Source organism: Myripristis murdjan, chromosome 3 (genome assembly GCF_902150065.1).
Source record: "Myripristis murdjan chromosome 3, fMyrMur1.1, whole genome shotgun sequence".
NCBI lineage: Eukaryota > Metazoa > Chordata > Actinopteri > Holocentriformes > Holocentridae > Myripristis > Myripristis murdjan.
Window position 1 is genome coordinate 8,468,819 of NC_043982.1, and position 16,784 is coordinate 8,485,602.

Consider the following 16,784-nt stretch of genomic DNA (forward strand, 5'->3'; position numbering starts at 1 on the left):
AGTTTCCTCTTGGATTTAGATGTAATCCTTTTAGGCTGAGCGGTGTTTATGTCTAACAGGCAATATGGAGCTGAGCGCTCCCCCTGTGTGTAACAGATGCTGAAAGCACACTTTACACTGGGAACCCTCTGTGTCATAATGCACCCCCACCTACCCTGCTACACTCTGTCTCCTCTTGTTACACATCATACTGGAACTGATTAACTGGTCGTGAAATGGAGGAAAATCAAAGTGACATTATTCTTCAAGAAAGTGAAAAGACTAGAAGCCACTCCAATGCAAAGGGTGAGAGTGTGTTAGCTGCTTTATAGGTACAAAACATGCACTTTAAAGAGCAACATAGAGGCCAGTGATTGACTTCTGTACAGGCAGGTTACAGTTTTTTTCATTCGCTTTTTCCAGTATAATGAAACTGGGATCCACTTTGTCGTCATCTTCACCTCCAAACCACAGCAGAAGTTTTCTTTTGCAAGTGTGTTCATACCTTTTCATTGGATTCACACATTTTTCAGGCTCTTTTGCACAACACTTCTCACATGTGTCATTTACATGGCCCTGACTCCATTGACTTCACTGTGGTAGTCAAAAGCAAAACATCTGCTCACAGCTGATAGAAATGTCCTGCACCACTGTGAAATCACTAGTGCACCTGCATCACTACCCGTTCCACAAATCACCATTCACCAATCAATCAGTATGCACCTACAAAAAAGGGGCCTATAAATTGTATTCTGTATTATTTTTTTCAACTCCTTTGAGTTTTTCTGTGTAATACTGTATGTGAATTACCGTATTTCAGTTTTTCCCATCAATACAGTATAATTTCACTTCAAGGTCTTTCTGAGTTTGGATGCAATTCTTTACTGTAAGTTCACATTTGAATGTGCAGCTCACAGGAGAACCTGGTTCAAACTGACAGCTGTATTTTGTATTGTGCTGTCAGCTGTGTTACAGTACAGTAGAGCTGACTGAAGAAATCTACTCATTTGGGCATAAGTTGAGTTGTTTGAGGGAAATATTGGATTTTGCTACTTGCTTTACAATATGTAACTATGTAAATTGTGAAAAATATGACTGCAATACACACAGGAAAAAAGTAAGGTTGAACCTGCTCAGACTAAAAAAGGTGTGTTGCATTTTGGTGTTGAGTATGAAGTGAGTGAGTGGCTGGATTATGTCGCTTGACTGCGAGTTGTATTGGGCGGTGACAAAATGTGCTTTTGCTGCATGTTTGAAATGTTTTGTCATGGTAAGAGCCTTTTTCAAACAAAATGTGTTATTTTGGGAAGTGCACCTCTCATTAGGCCTATGGATTAACTGTTTTGATATCAGCATTTCTGAGTTGACAAAGGAGGTAAAGCGATTGAAAAAAACTGTAAGCTTTAGTAGCACACTTCGCCAGGCACAGAAATCGGGAAAGGGGAAATGATGAAGAATCACCTGGGAAGAATTAACCCTGTAAGAGTCAGTACATTTTGTGTTGACTTAATCCTGTAAACACAGAGGGATATCTGCAATTAAATGTATTTTTTTACACCTGTATGTATTTGTAATTAGCCGTCCTGTCAGTCAGTATTTGCTACTCCCTTCTCTTATTACTGCAGTTACCATAGGGAATAACAGCTTCTCATATCTTTCAGTACCGATGTGAATGACAGTCATGGATCTTGGCCAGACTCTTCTAAAGTGTCTGTAAACGGTAAGATTGAACTCCTCTGCCCGCTCTTCTGAGAATGATTCAGACACAATACTCTTGTAATATGCATTGAGTATTGGGCAATTAAAATAGCACTTTATATTTATTGGACAATTTACAATATAATAATGGGCTTTACACTTCAGTACTATGCACTTTAATCAGCCCCTTGACATATAATTTAGTGTTTAAGCAGTGGTGAAATGCGCATGGTCCCCTGACCCTTGGCCTGTATGTTTCATGATCAACTATGCTGTTTTTTTTTTCTTTTTTTTATTCTGTTGTGTATTATTAATAATGTGAACACTATGTACAACACCAGCCTGCCAATGGGACTAGAGATGGAAATTAGCCACATGGCTATAATCTCACATGTTTACATGTATATGTGCATTAACATAAACTGTCCCATTTCTTTTGAAAAATAAATAAATCTACAATCTACAAATCTACTTATTTCGATTCACATTTCAGGATTGGATTTCTCGAGTCCTCAAAGCAAAACGACTTTCTCGGGAAGTGACCATTGTATCTGGTCAGTTATTTGTCTCCTTTAATCACTTCACAGAGTTACTCAATGTTATCAATCTCTTAACCTGCAACTCTTCTGTTTGTTTGTCTCCAGTGATACGAAGGAGCTGCTGAACACGGTGGCCGAGCTGAAGCACGCTCACTGCAAGCTCAGCGAGCAGAACAGCAGCCTGCTGGGCACGGTGGCTCAGTGTGAAGATGTGAACCTGCAGCTCACTGTGGAGATCACTGAGCTGCGAGCCAAGCTGGCCAGGTGAAAAGCACAATATGCTTAAAGGGATAGTGAACCCATTTTTGGTAGTTGTATGTGCATTTTAGTTTTTGAGTGCAACTCTTTCAAAGTGATGTTCAAACTCTGAGTGGATAAATGAAGTTATTTTTAAGAACAGGTCCCTTTTCCTAGGTAGCAGGGAATATTTCGAGGAATAGTTAGCCGGGGGGAAGTTTACCTCAATGGCAGAAGGCTAACAGTTAGCATTTGGAGCATCCAGCCAGTATCCAGCTTTCAGTAACAATGAGAGGACGATAGCACCACTACTGTCCTACAGAACAGCTAGGAGGGAAGTGAAATAATATCACATTTTTCAAAATGGGTGAACTGTCCCTTTAAAGGTTGATGCTTTTAATTTAAGATTTAATCCCTTTCCTCATTACCTCCAGTCATAGCACATGTTGGCTCTATTTTACAATTTTCAGCATGAGAAGACCTTTTGAAATGAGATCCCAGGTCATTTGAGTTTTAATATTATGTAATTTGTTGTATTATATTTTTTTATATTATTTTTGGCCACAGTAAACTACATTAAAATCCATTTTCTTACTCAGTGTTTGCTATTTTTGTAGAAGCTGATGCTCTGCTTAGTCTACATAAAAAAATAAACTAGATGCTGTTTTGTTTAGTGCTCAGCGGTCAGCAGTGAGAGTCAGATCCCTGACAGAGGAGCTGGAGGAGGCCCGGCGGGCATTCAAGGAGGCCCAGGAGAGAGCGGCCCGCGCCCAGACCAGCTGCACCAAACTGGTACCAAACTGGAGTCAGTTACTACTGTGAGAAAATGAGAAGCAAAGCTGGATGTGTAGTCTTTGTTATTATTTATGTTATATGCTTTTATGTCCGCAGAACAATGAGATTGAATGCCTGAAAGTTCACATCAGGAGGCTTGAAGATAAGGTAATTTGGACATGAATCTTAAGGCTGTAAATTAACCATAAGGCTGTAAATTATAGCATTTGTTTATGTTTATAATGCGCTGCAGTAGTTGCTCTTTCAAAATATGTAGTTTCTCTTTGCAGAGATGAAGTAGGTGTATTTTACTTGTGATACAAGTTAAGTTATTTCTTGATGTATTGTGTGTATGTGACTGTTTTTATGTCTCTAATGCGGACTGCAGGTGAAAATTAGCATCTCACTCTGGTGCAAATCTTTTAAAACTGTGCCTATAGTCCCCTCCAAATAAAGAATAAATGATATGAGTGGAGTTAAAAGTATTCCTCATGTCCACGCAGAATGAAAAACTCATGTTTGAAAGGACGTCTTCCGAGGACAGCATCAACAAACTGAGGAAGGTTAACGCTGAGTTGAGGGTAGGAGCACATCATAAAGTCCCTACTCTGTCTCTGTCTCTCAGTTACGAGTCCGCTGAGGTTAAATCTGTACATGTTCACAGGCAGAACTTGAGGAAACCCTCATTATGCTGGCTCTAAGAGACAGAGAAATCACCAAGGTCAGTCAGCTGCGACATCATGTACTTCATCTCTGAATTCATCACAGAAATTCACTGTCCACACTGATTGGTTTTGTCTGTCTCCGTGTTTGTCTGTTAATGTGCAGAAAGAAATTCTCATGGATAAGATGAAAACGTCTCATGTGGAGAATCACAACCTTATTGAGGTACTTTATGTTAGTCAGTCATGATATGAATTTCAGTCACAGAACAGAGACATGGTGTTTGTAAAGGCCACAGCTGATAACTATCACTCAGTGTCAATTTTCAGAGCTTAACGATGTTTTGATGAAGTGGTACTAAGTGTACTTGTGTCATGTTCCAACTCAGTTGACATTGTATAATGTTATAGGAAAAGCCAGAGTGGGAACATTATACAGTGTTATGTAAACCCTGAAAAGAAACCACATTGAGTAGGAATGCCATCTATTTAGAGAAACACCTGATCTATATTGTTCAAATGAAAAGTGCCAATTGTGAGGTTAAGTTTTACAAAATAGACATGACTGACTGTATTTCAACAGTTGGCTGTTTTCTGACTGTGAAACATGAAATATTATTTTTTAAATCTGTCTTGTGTATAAGACATCCTTTGGCCTTGCGCAATCAAAATGTCCTAGATTTTTTCATTTTTATGTAAAGTGCTTGTGAAGTTGTAATCTAATACATTACCTGTGTTTCTGCCATTGAAGGGTCTGCAGTTGGAGCTGACGAGGTTACAAGAACATTCACAACAGGTTCTTTTGAGGTAACTAGAACTGATGTCTACTACTGTTTACCAGGACTAAAACTACTAATCTCAGATTACTTCACTTGCCAATTTTGTTATATTAATTGAAAGGTGTGAACACAGCCAACCTACAGGGGGCGCTCCGGCAGCTTACCTGGTAGAGCACGTACCACGAATCGAGGCTGAGTCCTTACTGCAGCATCCTGGGTTCGAATCCGAGCCCAGCCTATTTATTTAGAGCAAATTAAATGAGAGAGTGAGAGAGAGAGAGAAAATGATCAATGAATGAATTACACTGTCAGTGTTATACATTTCAGGGTGTTTTATGTCTTCTTCCAGCTATATTCAGTCAGTTTTTGAATGTGATGTCCTTCATCTTTCATTGACAGGTATGACAGGCACTTCATTAGTCCACAGAGTCTGTATGGTCGGGCTGGAGAGCCTCCCAATCATCGCTCCCTGCGGCACGAGATGCAGGACATACAGCAGGTAGGAAAGGCTCAGTGTTTAGAGGTTGTAGTTTTACAGCCCTTCCTATCTTGGCAGTTCTAGCCCTTTTTGCAATGTTCTGACCATAAGTTGTCATTTTTAACACCTCTATCTGCAGCAGCATCATGCAGATCTGGAGGAAATAAACATACCATCCCTCCACACACACAGAGGCGGCATTCAGAGCATCATTCACCGGATCAAGTCTGCTGAACTAGCTCACCTTCTCCACCCTAACTACACTGAGAGGGTGAGCAAAGTGTAGCCAAGGCCTAACCGTGCACACAGGATGCTATTGATGACCAGTGAGCAAACCATGCAAATTCTTGTAGTCACTCCCATATTCCGTATATTTAAATGTGTGTTTCTCTTGTCTGTCTTCTCATGCACAGGATCCTGGTTCTGTGGAAACACAAGAGAGGCTGCAACAACAGGCACGCATCAAGCAGCAGCTTGTCAATGTGTATGTGAATTTTTACCTCCCTTTCTCCTGTTATGGTAACAGACTGGATTTCGTTGATATTAGTCACTCCTCTGAGAATCTGCCTCCATCTAATAAAAAGCGAGTCTGGTTTTGCTATTTGACAGTGTATTTATGGGCCTCTCTATTATGCAATCAATAGGGGTTGCTATCTCCTGTGTCTAAGAAGTCATGAGGGATAAGTGCAGTTTTAGGGCCCCTCGGTAACTTCAGACATAACAATGTGTGAGAGAGCTGTTTATAAAACGGAGGTGGTGGTTTCAGGCTGCAGGAGCTGGAGCTGCAGAAGTCTGTGTGGGAGGAGAGAGGAGAAAAGGTGGAGGAGCGGCGCAGGGCCAGGGAGCAGGAGCAGAGGCAGAACCCGGCCGAGAAGCAGACCGCGGTCCACGCCCAGAGCCCGGAGGCCAGGAAGGCGGCTGTGGTGAACCTGTGGAGAGCCCTCAGAGTCGAAGGGGCCAAGACCAGGACAGGAGACGGCCAGAACAGCAGCCAGGCCCTCTCTGAGACACACGCTAAGCTCCAGCAAGCAGAGCAGACTATTCATGATATGAAGGAGCAGGTCTGCCACCTGCAAGCTGCTTTACAAACTGCACAGGAGTCTGTCACCAAGCATAAAGCCCCCAGAGTTCTGCAGATAGACAAGGAGACCAACACTGTGAGAGAGGAGGCGCAACAGGTTGGCAGAAAGATAGTGACAGATCACAGGGATGCAGCTGTGTCCACAGAGCCTGAGGAGGAGGGACAAACCCAGCTGCAGGTGACTGCAGACGGATTTCTCATGACCCTCAGACGGATGGAGGCCATGGTGAGCGGCGCCTTGGAGACAGCTGAGCTGGTGAGACAGAGCGAACAGAGGGTGAGCCAGGTGAAGACGAGGATGGAGAGCATCACCGAGAAGGTGGAGGCGGCTCTGGACAGAGCAGCTGACACCCATGATCAGCTGAGCGCTCTGGAGGCCAAGCTCGGGGAAAAGGGTCTAACTCAGGTTTGTCTGTGTTGTCAGTGTCTTTTTGCATCACATTAGAATAAGAAAGGCAACTGTCTGCAGTACATCCATGAGTACCTTATATAATCTCAGGATTTGGAGGTGCATGTGCTGGTGTGTTTTAATTATAGATTAACTTAATTGAACTAAACATGACATAAGATAATGGGGGGGATAAATGCTAGAAAACTGCTCAGTGCTATTGCCACCTTAGGCCAAAGACTGTCACATTATTAAGATTAATAAGAAAAAGATGCATTTTAGGAACTTATATTATTGCAGTATGGGTCAGCTTGATCAAATAGAATATTATACTATACACTATATTTACAGTATATTGTATTTGCAAACAAAAGCAGCTCTTTCTCAGTGCCAGATACCAGAGGACTTGAACCTGTGATGTCATTATGTTGCCACCTGGGACTTCTCACAGTAAAGTTTTTCTGATGGCTTCGGCACATTTTCTACAGTCCAAAGCTGGGTCATACCACTGTGTAAATGTAACAATGTGTATCCAAAACTATAAAGTTGAAAACCAAAAATGTATTTGTGTGCATTGTGTGCCATAGGGTTAAACACAGTTTGCAACTTTGCAATAGATTTTCTACTTCTGAACAGCTATTTGGAAATGCACAGGATACATTTTGCAGTCTTGTTAAAATATTTGTGCACAAATGCATAGTTATCATGCTTTTATTTTGTGAATAGCTACAAACATTTTCAACCATTTTGGCAGAAGAACAGAAGAAGCTTAGATGTTTCTTGATTTAGGAGAATTGTTCATTCTTACACTGAACTGTCTGAAACTATAGGAGATAAAATATAGATGCATATTCACTCTTATAACCCTTAAGAGCACAGATAACCAGTAGTTATGTAGTTATGCAGTGCATTTTTTTTCTTTTTTCACTGAAATCCTACCTGTATCACAGTTATCAGGAAGTAATATGAGTCTGTTCTCTTTCTTGACACCTCATATAGAAGGCAGTGATCTATCTTTTCCCTCCCTCTTTACTTCTCTAAAGCCACCAAGTCCCAGCGAGGAGCCACCTGATGTTGGAACAGATGAGGAAGCCTTTGTGACTGTGTCGGATGTGGAGACTAAAGATGGCGAAAGACTCAGGAGCCCCCCTGCACCTCCTGTACAGCCGGAAGTCCCCCCACAGCCGCCCATGAATGGTATGAAGGCAGCAGTACAGTACAGTACAGTATACACAAGTACAGTCATGCTTATGGGGGATCCTGGGGGACACAGATGACTTCAAAACCACTTCTCTCTCCATTTGTAATCTCTGAGGATGTCTGAAAATAGACACAAGTGATATTTACATTGTACACACCAGCTGGCACAGCGAGGAGGAAGAGAGCTTTTAGGGGGCGTATATTATTTATGATAAGGGTCCCTGGAGAAAATGAGGGGAAGTCGATGTCATTTATCGTAATGTAAACAGGGGGAGGGTAATGCATTTCTTTAAGTATATCCAATTTTTAATTGATGACATTTTGAGAATTTGTCAAAGTCTATCCTGAGATGCATGAGAGGCTTATGATTTTAGAGGTCATGATGTAGGTGAGCTATGCAATACAGGCCTTTAGGTGCATAACAGCAAGAATATGACAAAGGCGGAGCATTTGTGAGAAAAGGAAGACATGTGAAATGTGCTTCAAAGGGTCAAAATGATTAATCCATGATTCCTCAAAAGAAATCCCAAAGCTCAGAGCACATTATCACAATTATGATTGGAATTACAACATTTCTAAGATCAAATCTGATTATAAGATCTTTTTTATAAATAGAAAACCCCTGGATAGGCTGCTGGGAAAAAGAGGAAGGCTGTTACTTGTGTGTGTGCACATAGTCTGTATAACCGAGGACCAACAGAAACGCTTGCATTGCAGTAGAAGATAACAAAGGCTTTCCTAAGCATTGCATACACTACATTTACTCCAATGTGTTTTTTTTTTTAGCTTTCTCCTTTGAGAACAAGCCCAACACAAATCACTGTTACTAGTCTCTGTCTATAAACCCTCTGTGTCTCCTATACCTGCTGTTCATACACCTTGTAGCCGCATAAACAGCATCTGAAAGCTGCTGTATGTACACATATTTTCCATGCTGCTGTAACTGTTGTTCAAAGTCAAGTCCATCACATATTTTTCCCAAGCCTTCAAATAGGGTCATGACGATATTTTTCCTTGGATGAGGGTTAAGTTTTTTGAGGATGACATTCTTCCTTATGCAACCCCCATTCCACCGCCCCGCCCCTCCCTCCCTCCCCAAGGGTCCTATATATTGCTGGCCTGGACTGCAAAGCCACCGATTTAGATGTTTATTTGTGATCGTTAGCAGTTTCAAACATGTTGAGTGGGTGGGCTTAGGAGTGAACGCGCCATTTTAGATGAACGTTCAGTTGGAGTTCTCCATATCCATTTGTTAGTTTGTTTTACAGCCTCCATGAGAGAGTTTGTGTTGTTGTGGTCCAAACAGCAATCACATCAGGTAATTTGTGATGCTTGCACTGCAGTTTGATCTTGTAATACCTCAAGATGGAGATGTAGCATAATGCAATGCGGTCATTATGCTCTCATGGTGTGGAGGGCATCATTTTACAGGGAGTTTGTCTCATAAAAGGAGAAATAGATGCCAGCAATGCCTCAAGTTTGATGTAAAAAAAAAACACTGTTGATGAAGCAGCTAGAATATCACTGCCAATATGTAGACAGTCACTTTGTCTCCATTAAAGCTTTTGAGGCTATTTTTTATATCCCTCCTTTATCATTTTTATAGGAATAAGACCCTTTAAATGGGATATTAAATCAAGAATAGGCATATTAAGGCAACCAAACACATCAACATTACATATTAAGTTATATAAAGGAATGAAACTTGTTTTATTAAGGCTTTTTGTCATCGTTTAAAACGAGACTGTTGCGTGGAGCTGGTGAATAATGCTCCACCGCAGAGAGAGTGAATGTAAATATTTTAGAAGACAAATGGGTCTGGCGAGGCGCTCTTGTGTGCGAGCCGGGCTGTGCACACGGTGCTCTTTGATGAGGTGTCCGCACATGTTGGGGAAGGTGGAGAGGAAAAGCCAACGTACCTGAAGCGAGCAGTATGTGGTGAGGCTGAGGCTTTCCAGATGGAGGCACTGTGGCATGGGGAGGATGAAGAAAAAAAAAAAAAAAAAAAGTCTGTCAGTGTCTTCTGTGAAAATGGAGTTTTGACAAAGTTGAGACGAGCGCGTGAAAGTCCTCACAGCTGCCAGGACATTTCTGTCGCTCACGTCATCAGTCTCTTCAGCCTCACTGCTCACTGCCTCAGGGTTAGTGCATTTCACCTCCACTTTTTTTTCCACACATTTAAATATTTCTCTGGAGGTATTTATTTGGGAAATGTCAAACCAAATATTTTTTATCCCTTTCAGGGGTGAAATACTCTCGCAGTGATGTCACATAAGCCTCATGGAAGCAGTGAAGTGTAAATTCTTGCAACAAGTTGTTTTTATCTCAAATAAGAGAAACACAAAAACATCTTTTTCCTTATCTGAAAGCTCTCGCAGTTGAATTGCAGCGGTGCTTCCTCTCTAGAAGCTCATCTGTTGTTTCTATCATTCCTTAATGAGACCTAAAGTGACGTATTAACTCCTCAGCTGTAAAGGTGTTCTACATACTTAATGTCAGCAAGGTACTGACGTTCAGCTCTTTGCTTGGTATCACAATATTACTGACCTTTTCATGAGAGCTCCAGAGGAGATGCACACAATAGCCCCGACTTGGGCCAAGAGCTTTCAACCAGCGGCTCAAGCACCTCATTTAAATGGTTGCCAGGTTATTGTTGCCCCTAGTTTTAAAAGGTAGGGGGTGAGGTGCTTCCTGACACAGCTCTACGAAATGAAAGAAGATCCCACCGTGCAGGACAGTCAAACTCGCTTTATTTTATTTCGATTTATTTTGATTTATTATATTTTATTTCATTGTATTTTTTTTTTTATTTATTTTATTTTATTTTTAACAGCACCACCCCCATTTGCATTGCACAGGCTTTCCTGTTAAATGCAAATCAGCTGTTTTCACTGTCTGTGCTCTGGTTCCAACAGGTGGCACGGGACAAAGCAGCAGCAGCAAGGTAGGCCTCCCTTCTACTTTTTAAATAAGTAATATTGTAGATTATAGTATGTATATGTTGTATATTTACTTATACATCATGTATTATTTATATGAAAGTGGGTTGACATACTGAAAGTGGGTGTTTGTGTGTTGGTTTGTTTGAAACACAAGCCCTGTGGCAGCTACATGAGTCATTTTCACTTTCCTTTCAACTTCTCCATTTGCCAGTGGAGAGATAATGCTGACTTTTTTAATCCTCATTCACAGTGCCCAAACAAGATTGTTAAAAGGACTCCATGGCACATGTGTGATCACAAACTCAAAACTTATTGAGCCTTGTTCTCTATGCTGACACCACACACCTCAGGAGTCTATTTAAATCCAACTGATAAGCGTAAATAAGAAGAACATCTGACCTTTTCGCATGGACACAGCATTATGTCTCCTAAACCCCTATTTAGGTTCCAACAAACCAATCCTTTGATGAGTATCCTTCACACTGTAGCAGTGAAAATTATTAACGCACATTAGAGCCACAGTAAATGCGAGCTGTGTCCGTCCAGACAATGTGACTGTTGTGCTGTTTTTTTTTTTCCACTAACAGCCAGGAGAAAAAAGAAAGTGTATGATCAGAATGCCCAGAAAGCAAACGTCTTGTCACTGCTCTCACTGAATAAAAGCAGCACAGCCGGCACAGGATTTTGATGCTGCCGTTTTACCAAGCAGTAATGAACTTCAAGAGATCGGAAGTGGATGCGTGGTTCCCACTTAACTAGGAAAGTAAACACAGAGTACATGGACAAAATCTCTATCTCTCTATCTTTCACACACACGCACACACACACACACACACACACAGGCACACTTGCTCACGCGCACTTTCCCACTGTCCAAGCCTCTGCTCCCACACAATGATTACAATAACAAAATAATCTCGGCAGAAACAACAACATGGCTTTCCCCAGGTTTCATTTCACTTTGAGGGATCATCAGTCAAAGCTCAGTGAAGCGGCAGCCTGAGAATACACACACACACAGGCGCACACAGACACACACACACACACGCACACACTCCACAGCAGCCCAAAGAGGCATACAGAGCCTTCTCCTTAAATGGTCAAAGCTCCCAGGAGTGAAAGAGAGGCTGCTGCTGAAAAAAGACAGGGAACAGAGGGGACGGGAGAGGGAAGGAGAAGCCCGAGGATAGAAAGGGCTTTCTGTGTAAAAGGCTGAGAATGACAGTTTGACTGTGGGAAGCTGCTTTGAGCGGGGAGGTCAGCAAGAGTGCGTATCTCTACAACGCAAGCGGAGGACTCAGGTAATGTGTGCGTCTGTGTGGACAGGTAGCGATGATCTGCTGTGCTGTGGCTTTGAGGGTTTTTGCTGGTGTTTTTAAGGCAGACAGATGCAGGCTGAACTCCTTGGCAGGCTCGGCGCAGCACACTGACAGCAGAGTTAAACTTCTTCTGGAGAGTTTGGGTTCATTTTGGATTGGTGTTTGTTTGGTGTGACATTGCTTGTCTTATAACTGTTGAAGCAGGGATTTTGCAGATATAGTGTTTGCCTGAGAGTGCCACCCAGTGATCATCATTGATTGTAACTTGCAGTTTTGCTCACAACCCAGCTTACCATCCAGGCTGTGTTCAGCTACAATCTGAAGTATTATCTTTCCCTTTGCTTGCTGCATAGTAGCAGGTGTGAATGCATTTGTCCGTCAGTGGACTTATCGACTTTCTTCACCTGACTGATCTTGTCTGTCTCCCTGTCCATCTCTGTTCTTTCTCGCACTTCCTCTATATCCTGTTATCTCAGATTGTGGCTCCGTAGCAACCACTTCCTCTGTTGGCCCTGTACTCCCTGTGCTTCACACAACCAAATTTTAAACAAATCTGGCATGAGGGAGCGGGCTTATGTAACAGAGGAGGGAGGAGGGCTCTGCTTCCCTCGCCCTCTCAAGGAGAGAGGCAGCGAGGCCTGGCTGTGGCTGTGAGGTAACTTTTAGTCCCTCTGTCCCCTCGCCAAGTGTGTTTTGTCCTGGGAGTCACACAGCCAAGACGCAATCATCATTACTGTGGTCAGGAATAGAGGAGGTGCACTCTGTGTCCGGCCTTGCAGGAGAGTTTGTTCTGTCCTGTTCCTCAACAGGAAAGCATCAGGAGTGATTCAGTTACTGTGCAGTATTTATCTCTAGTCTCATGGTGTGCCGGGGAAGCTTCCCGCGGCAGCAGGTTTACATCTGGCTTCAGGCTGTGTCAAGTGGCAGCAAGAGCTCTCGTGGTCTTGTTCATAGCACCACAGCCATATTCTCTTATTCTATGAAACATGTGGCCACAGGTTTGGTTGTTGTTGTTGTTGTTTAATGAGAGCCCCTTTACAGAGGCAGGCATAATGAGAATATCTTATTTTTACTTTTACTTTAAGCAAAATCAAAGCTATAATATGGACCTTTTCCTTATAAATAAACATCCTTCACACTTAATCCAGACAAGTTCACACAATAATGACTAAGCCTACAGCCCACCAACAAAACTCCCTGCATTTCGCATTATCATATTGTAAAGTAGGTGTCTATGGTGGCATTGCCACATTGGTACACAGTTGACCTTAAGTGATGTATTTTACATTAAGCACACACCACAATTTTTACTGGAACTGCATAGTTGAACTTATATGAAAGCCAATAACTTTGTCCGATGACGCTTTTTTCCTCCTGTTTTTCTTTGTACATGAAGATTGAAAGGAATTCCCCTGAAGATTAAATAGATTATCAATAGCACTAGTGGTTGGTACCATAGTCTACAAAGCCTTGAAGACTTTACCGGCGTTTGGGTAATCTGTTTGAAAATTGTCTACAATTCATTTCATGGTTGTTAAAGAGCCTAAAAGCTGATCCCTTGCTTTAACTTGAATAACAACACTTGAAGACTTAGCCGTTCCCGAGCTGAAACACACAGTTTCAGGAATGATCTGTGAATCAACTTACACAATGTCAAATAGCTAAATAGTTAATAAAAGAATTTTTTTTTTTTTTTTTTAAATTGAAAAAAAAAATACATTTGTGCAACTAATGTATTGCAGGCTGCAAAACAAGACTAAATTTATGTCTGTGTGACAGGATTCCCATCGTCAGGAAATATCACTGGTGCTCAGTGGGAGACAGTCAAACAAGCCACTTCCTCCCCAGTGAGCCACGGCTGTTCTAGTCCTATATGTTCCCAGAAACCTGCCGTCGTGTTTGTCATGACGTTGAACAGCACACTGCACAGGGTGCAGGACTTAGCCCTGCTTTGAGCTGCCTATACCTCTGAAGTGATCATTAGCATCAGAATCAGTATACTTTCACTTTCCTTGTGCAATAACTGGAGAGCATGACCAATACTGGGAGAAAAATACAGTCACATTGCACCTTTGCTGGTCATGCATACAGAATGAAAGTCTTTCTTTTTTGGTGAGACCAAACAACAGACAGGTAGCACCCAATTCACTAACCCTGCCAGCAGCACTCTGCCTAAAGACAACGCACCATGACTTGCACAGTTCTCTCCTGGAGTTACGAGTTTGCAACACAGTTTTATTTGCATAAACTTCTTAGTGAAAAGGACAGAGCTATTGGCTCAGACAATCAATGCAAAAAGAACCACATGTGGCACAAGCTACCCTCACCAAGAGGTAAATAAAGCCTGCCTGCCTGTCACCTATTGATAACACAAGACCAGCTGAAAATGGGTATAAACATGCGTATAGCAGTATTTTGCATTGTTTAAACAATGCAAATTACAGCTCATTTGCAATGTTGAAATGCATTATTTAAATAACGCATAGTACAATTGTGCAGCAAATGTATTGCACCCTGCAGCCTCAATAAATTTACAGGAGGACTTTGAAGACTGAATTTAAGAGACACTCATCATCATCATTCATTCATCATTCATTGTTCATCGTTTGTTGAAGTGAGGACCTGTTAGATGAACAAAAAATGTGGAATAAGCATGCCATTTGATGAAGAGTTAGGTCACATGGTTCTCATTGCTAATGGATTATGTGCTTATTCCAGGTTTTTTGTCAATTGAGTCTAAACGTCCTCACTTACACCAACACTGTTCTTTAACCTCCAGAATGTACCAGCTTCCCAAGAAACCCCCCCTCTGTTCTCTCCTATTATCTAGTTCTGCTCTTCCTCACAAAGAAACATTGAGGTTAATTAAGTTAACCTAAAGAAGAAAATCTTATCGTTAAGTGATTATCAACTTTTTTCGCTTTTCATGTCTGATGACATGTCTGAAATTTCTCTGGCTTTTATCAGCCAGAGAAATATTTTTCCTGAACGTCCTGAGAACCCAGAGTGAGTTGTGCCACAGGTCATTTCACTTCAGCTCAGGGAGTCTCAACCAGAGAACAGATGAGAAATTGGGTTCAGTGGCCTGACCTGAGGCCACGGCTGGTAAAATATTACCACTGGACAGTTTTTATTGACATTTACACAGTACAGTATATCACTCGTGCTTATTGACAAATATTCTGGCTTTTAAGCACATCCTCTTATTCTCATCAAGACGCTTTTCAGTACACAACTTCATCTTCAAAAAGGGACTAAATTCTAAAATCAATCAAAGTCTATTTCAGGTAAAGAAACTGAAGTAAGCACAAACATTTAAATACTATGGTAAAACAAACCTTATTTTTCTTGCACGTTTGTCACCAGGAATACTGTATGTGTGATACTGTGTGTTTATAATGGCTGCAGGGATGGAATGACGTCATGCTGACATGCCTTATGACCTCGGACTATTTTGGGAATATAGCATATACTCTTTAAGGGAAATTTGGACTTTTTGAGAAACAAGGCGGCTGATGTTTAGGAGGCAGTGGAGAGTGAAACTATTTTGGGGTTTTGTTTTTACAGTGACTGCTTTGTGAATTCTATATTCTACCAAGAAACCAAGTTTTATATTTAGTGTTACATAACATGTACTGTATATACGATCATATATTGATTTAGTGTTACATAATGCAAGGCACATGGCATAGGCGTGAGCTATAAGGCCTCTATGATCTGAATGTGTATTCTGATAGAAAAGACATCCTTGTAGCAGTGGCTTTAAAATGTCACCCCAGTGACATTTTAAAGTGCTCATTGGTAGACAGTGCAGGCAAAAATGTCAACTCTTTTGCATATATGAATTTGCTCATGCATGTGTGTATGGGGGTTTATAGGTCCAGAGAGAGGCGGGACTCTTGTTTCAGGGATCTCTGAGTGAACATAAGAGCGCAGAGCCCTGTGACCCTCCCTCTGCTGCGGAGAGACCCTTTATTTTCCCCCACACCCGCTCACGCCCCTCAGTTCTCCCCGTCATGCCCACACTCCCTGAGGAAGAGGAGGATTCCCCTGAAGAGCTGGACAGTTCCTCTAGCTCCCCCAGTACAGTGAGTACCCTCTGCACTTTCTCTGGCACATAACCTGCAATACCTCACTGGTACACCCTGTGTGTCATTGCAAGGTTTTAACATTGATTTGTTCTGTTTTGTTTGGTAACACATCATTTTTGTGGGTGAATTTCATAGTAAGTGGATGATAATTAGTGAGTAATGCATTTGAAATTTATTTTAAATTACCCCCAATTTACATCAACATTTACCTCAAAATTGATTGAAAACTGAAACTGTTTCTTTTACTGATGCGCATTGTGAACACCTCAAATGATGCTGCAAGCTGAATTTGTGATTTCTGTTTGATGACTTTTCTGTAGAACTCCACTATAACTAAACTGCACAAAAGCTGCATTCAAGTTGCACATGTAAAAGCAGATTTAAAGGAATACTCTAACATTTTGGGCAAAATACCCAGACTGAGACAAGATATTCGATACCATTTTCACCTCTGATCTTAGAGTGGTTCAGTTCCAGTGGGTAGAGCTGTTGAGTTTTCCTTTACGATTTCACAATAATCAAGAAATTCCATGATCAGTAGCAACCCTGGTTTCATTTTTATGATCTGACAGATTTGAAATCTTCATCTAGAATGAGTCTGGTGACACAGTTAGTGT

The 16,784-nt window shown here is 41.5% G+C and overlaps 1 protein-coding gene across 5 annotated transcripts in view; it reads left to right on the plus strand.

The window, feature by feature from the left end:
- Window positions 1-1,350: 1,350 nt before the first annotated feature.
- mrvi1 (murine retrovirus integration site 1 homolog) overlaps window positions 1,351-16,784 on the plus strand; it is a 30,651-nt gene continuing 15,217 nt past the window's right edge. For 2 of the 5 annotated variants that reach the window (XM_030048556.1, XM_030048557.1), the window contains exons 1-2: window positions 10,728-10,759; window positions 15,955-16,164. In XM_030048556.1, coding sequence (XP_029904416.1) covers window positions 16,093-16,164 — 72 coding nt within the window. In that variant the 5' untranslated portion in view covers window positions 10,728-10,759; window positions 15,955-16,092. Of the gene's footprint in view, window positions 1,355-10,727; window positions 10,760-11,805; window positions 12,059-15,954; window positions 16,165-16,784 lie in introns of those variants that run through there. The other 3 variants (XM_030048554.1, XM_030048555.1, XM_030048558.1) reach the window with 2 other exon arrangements.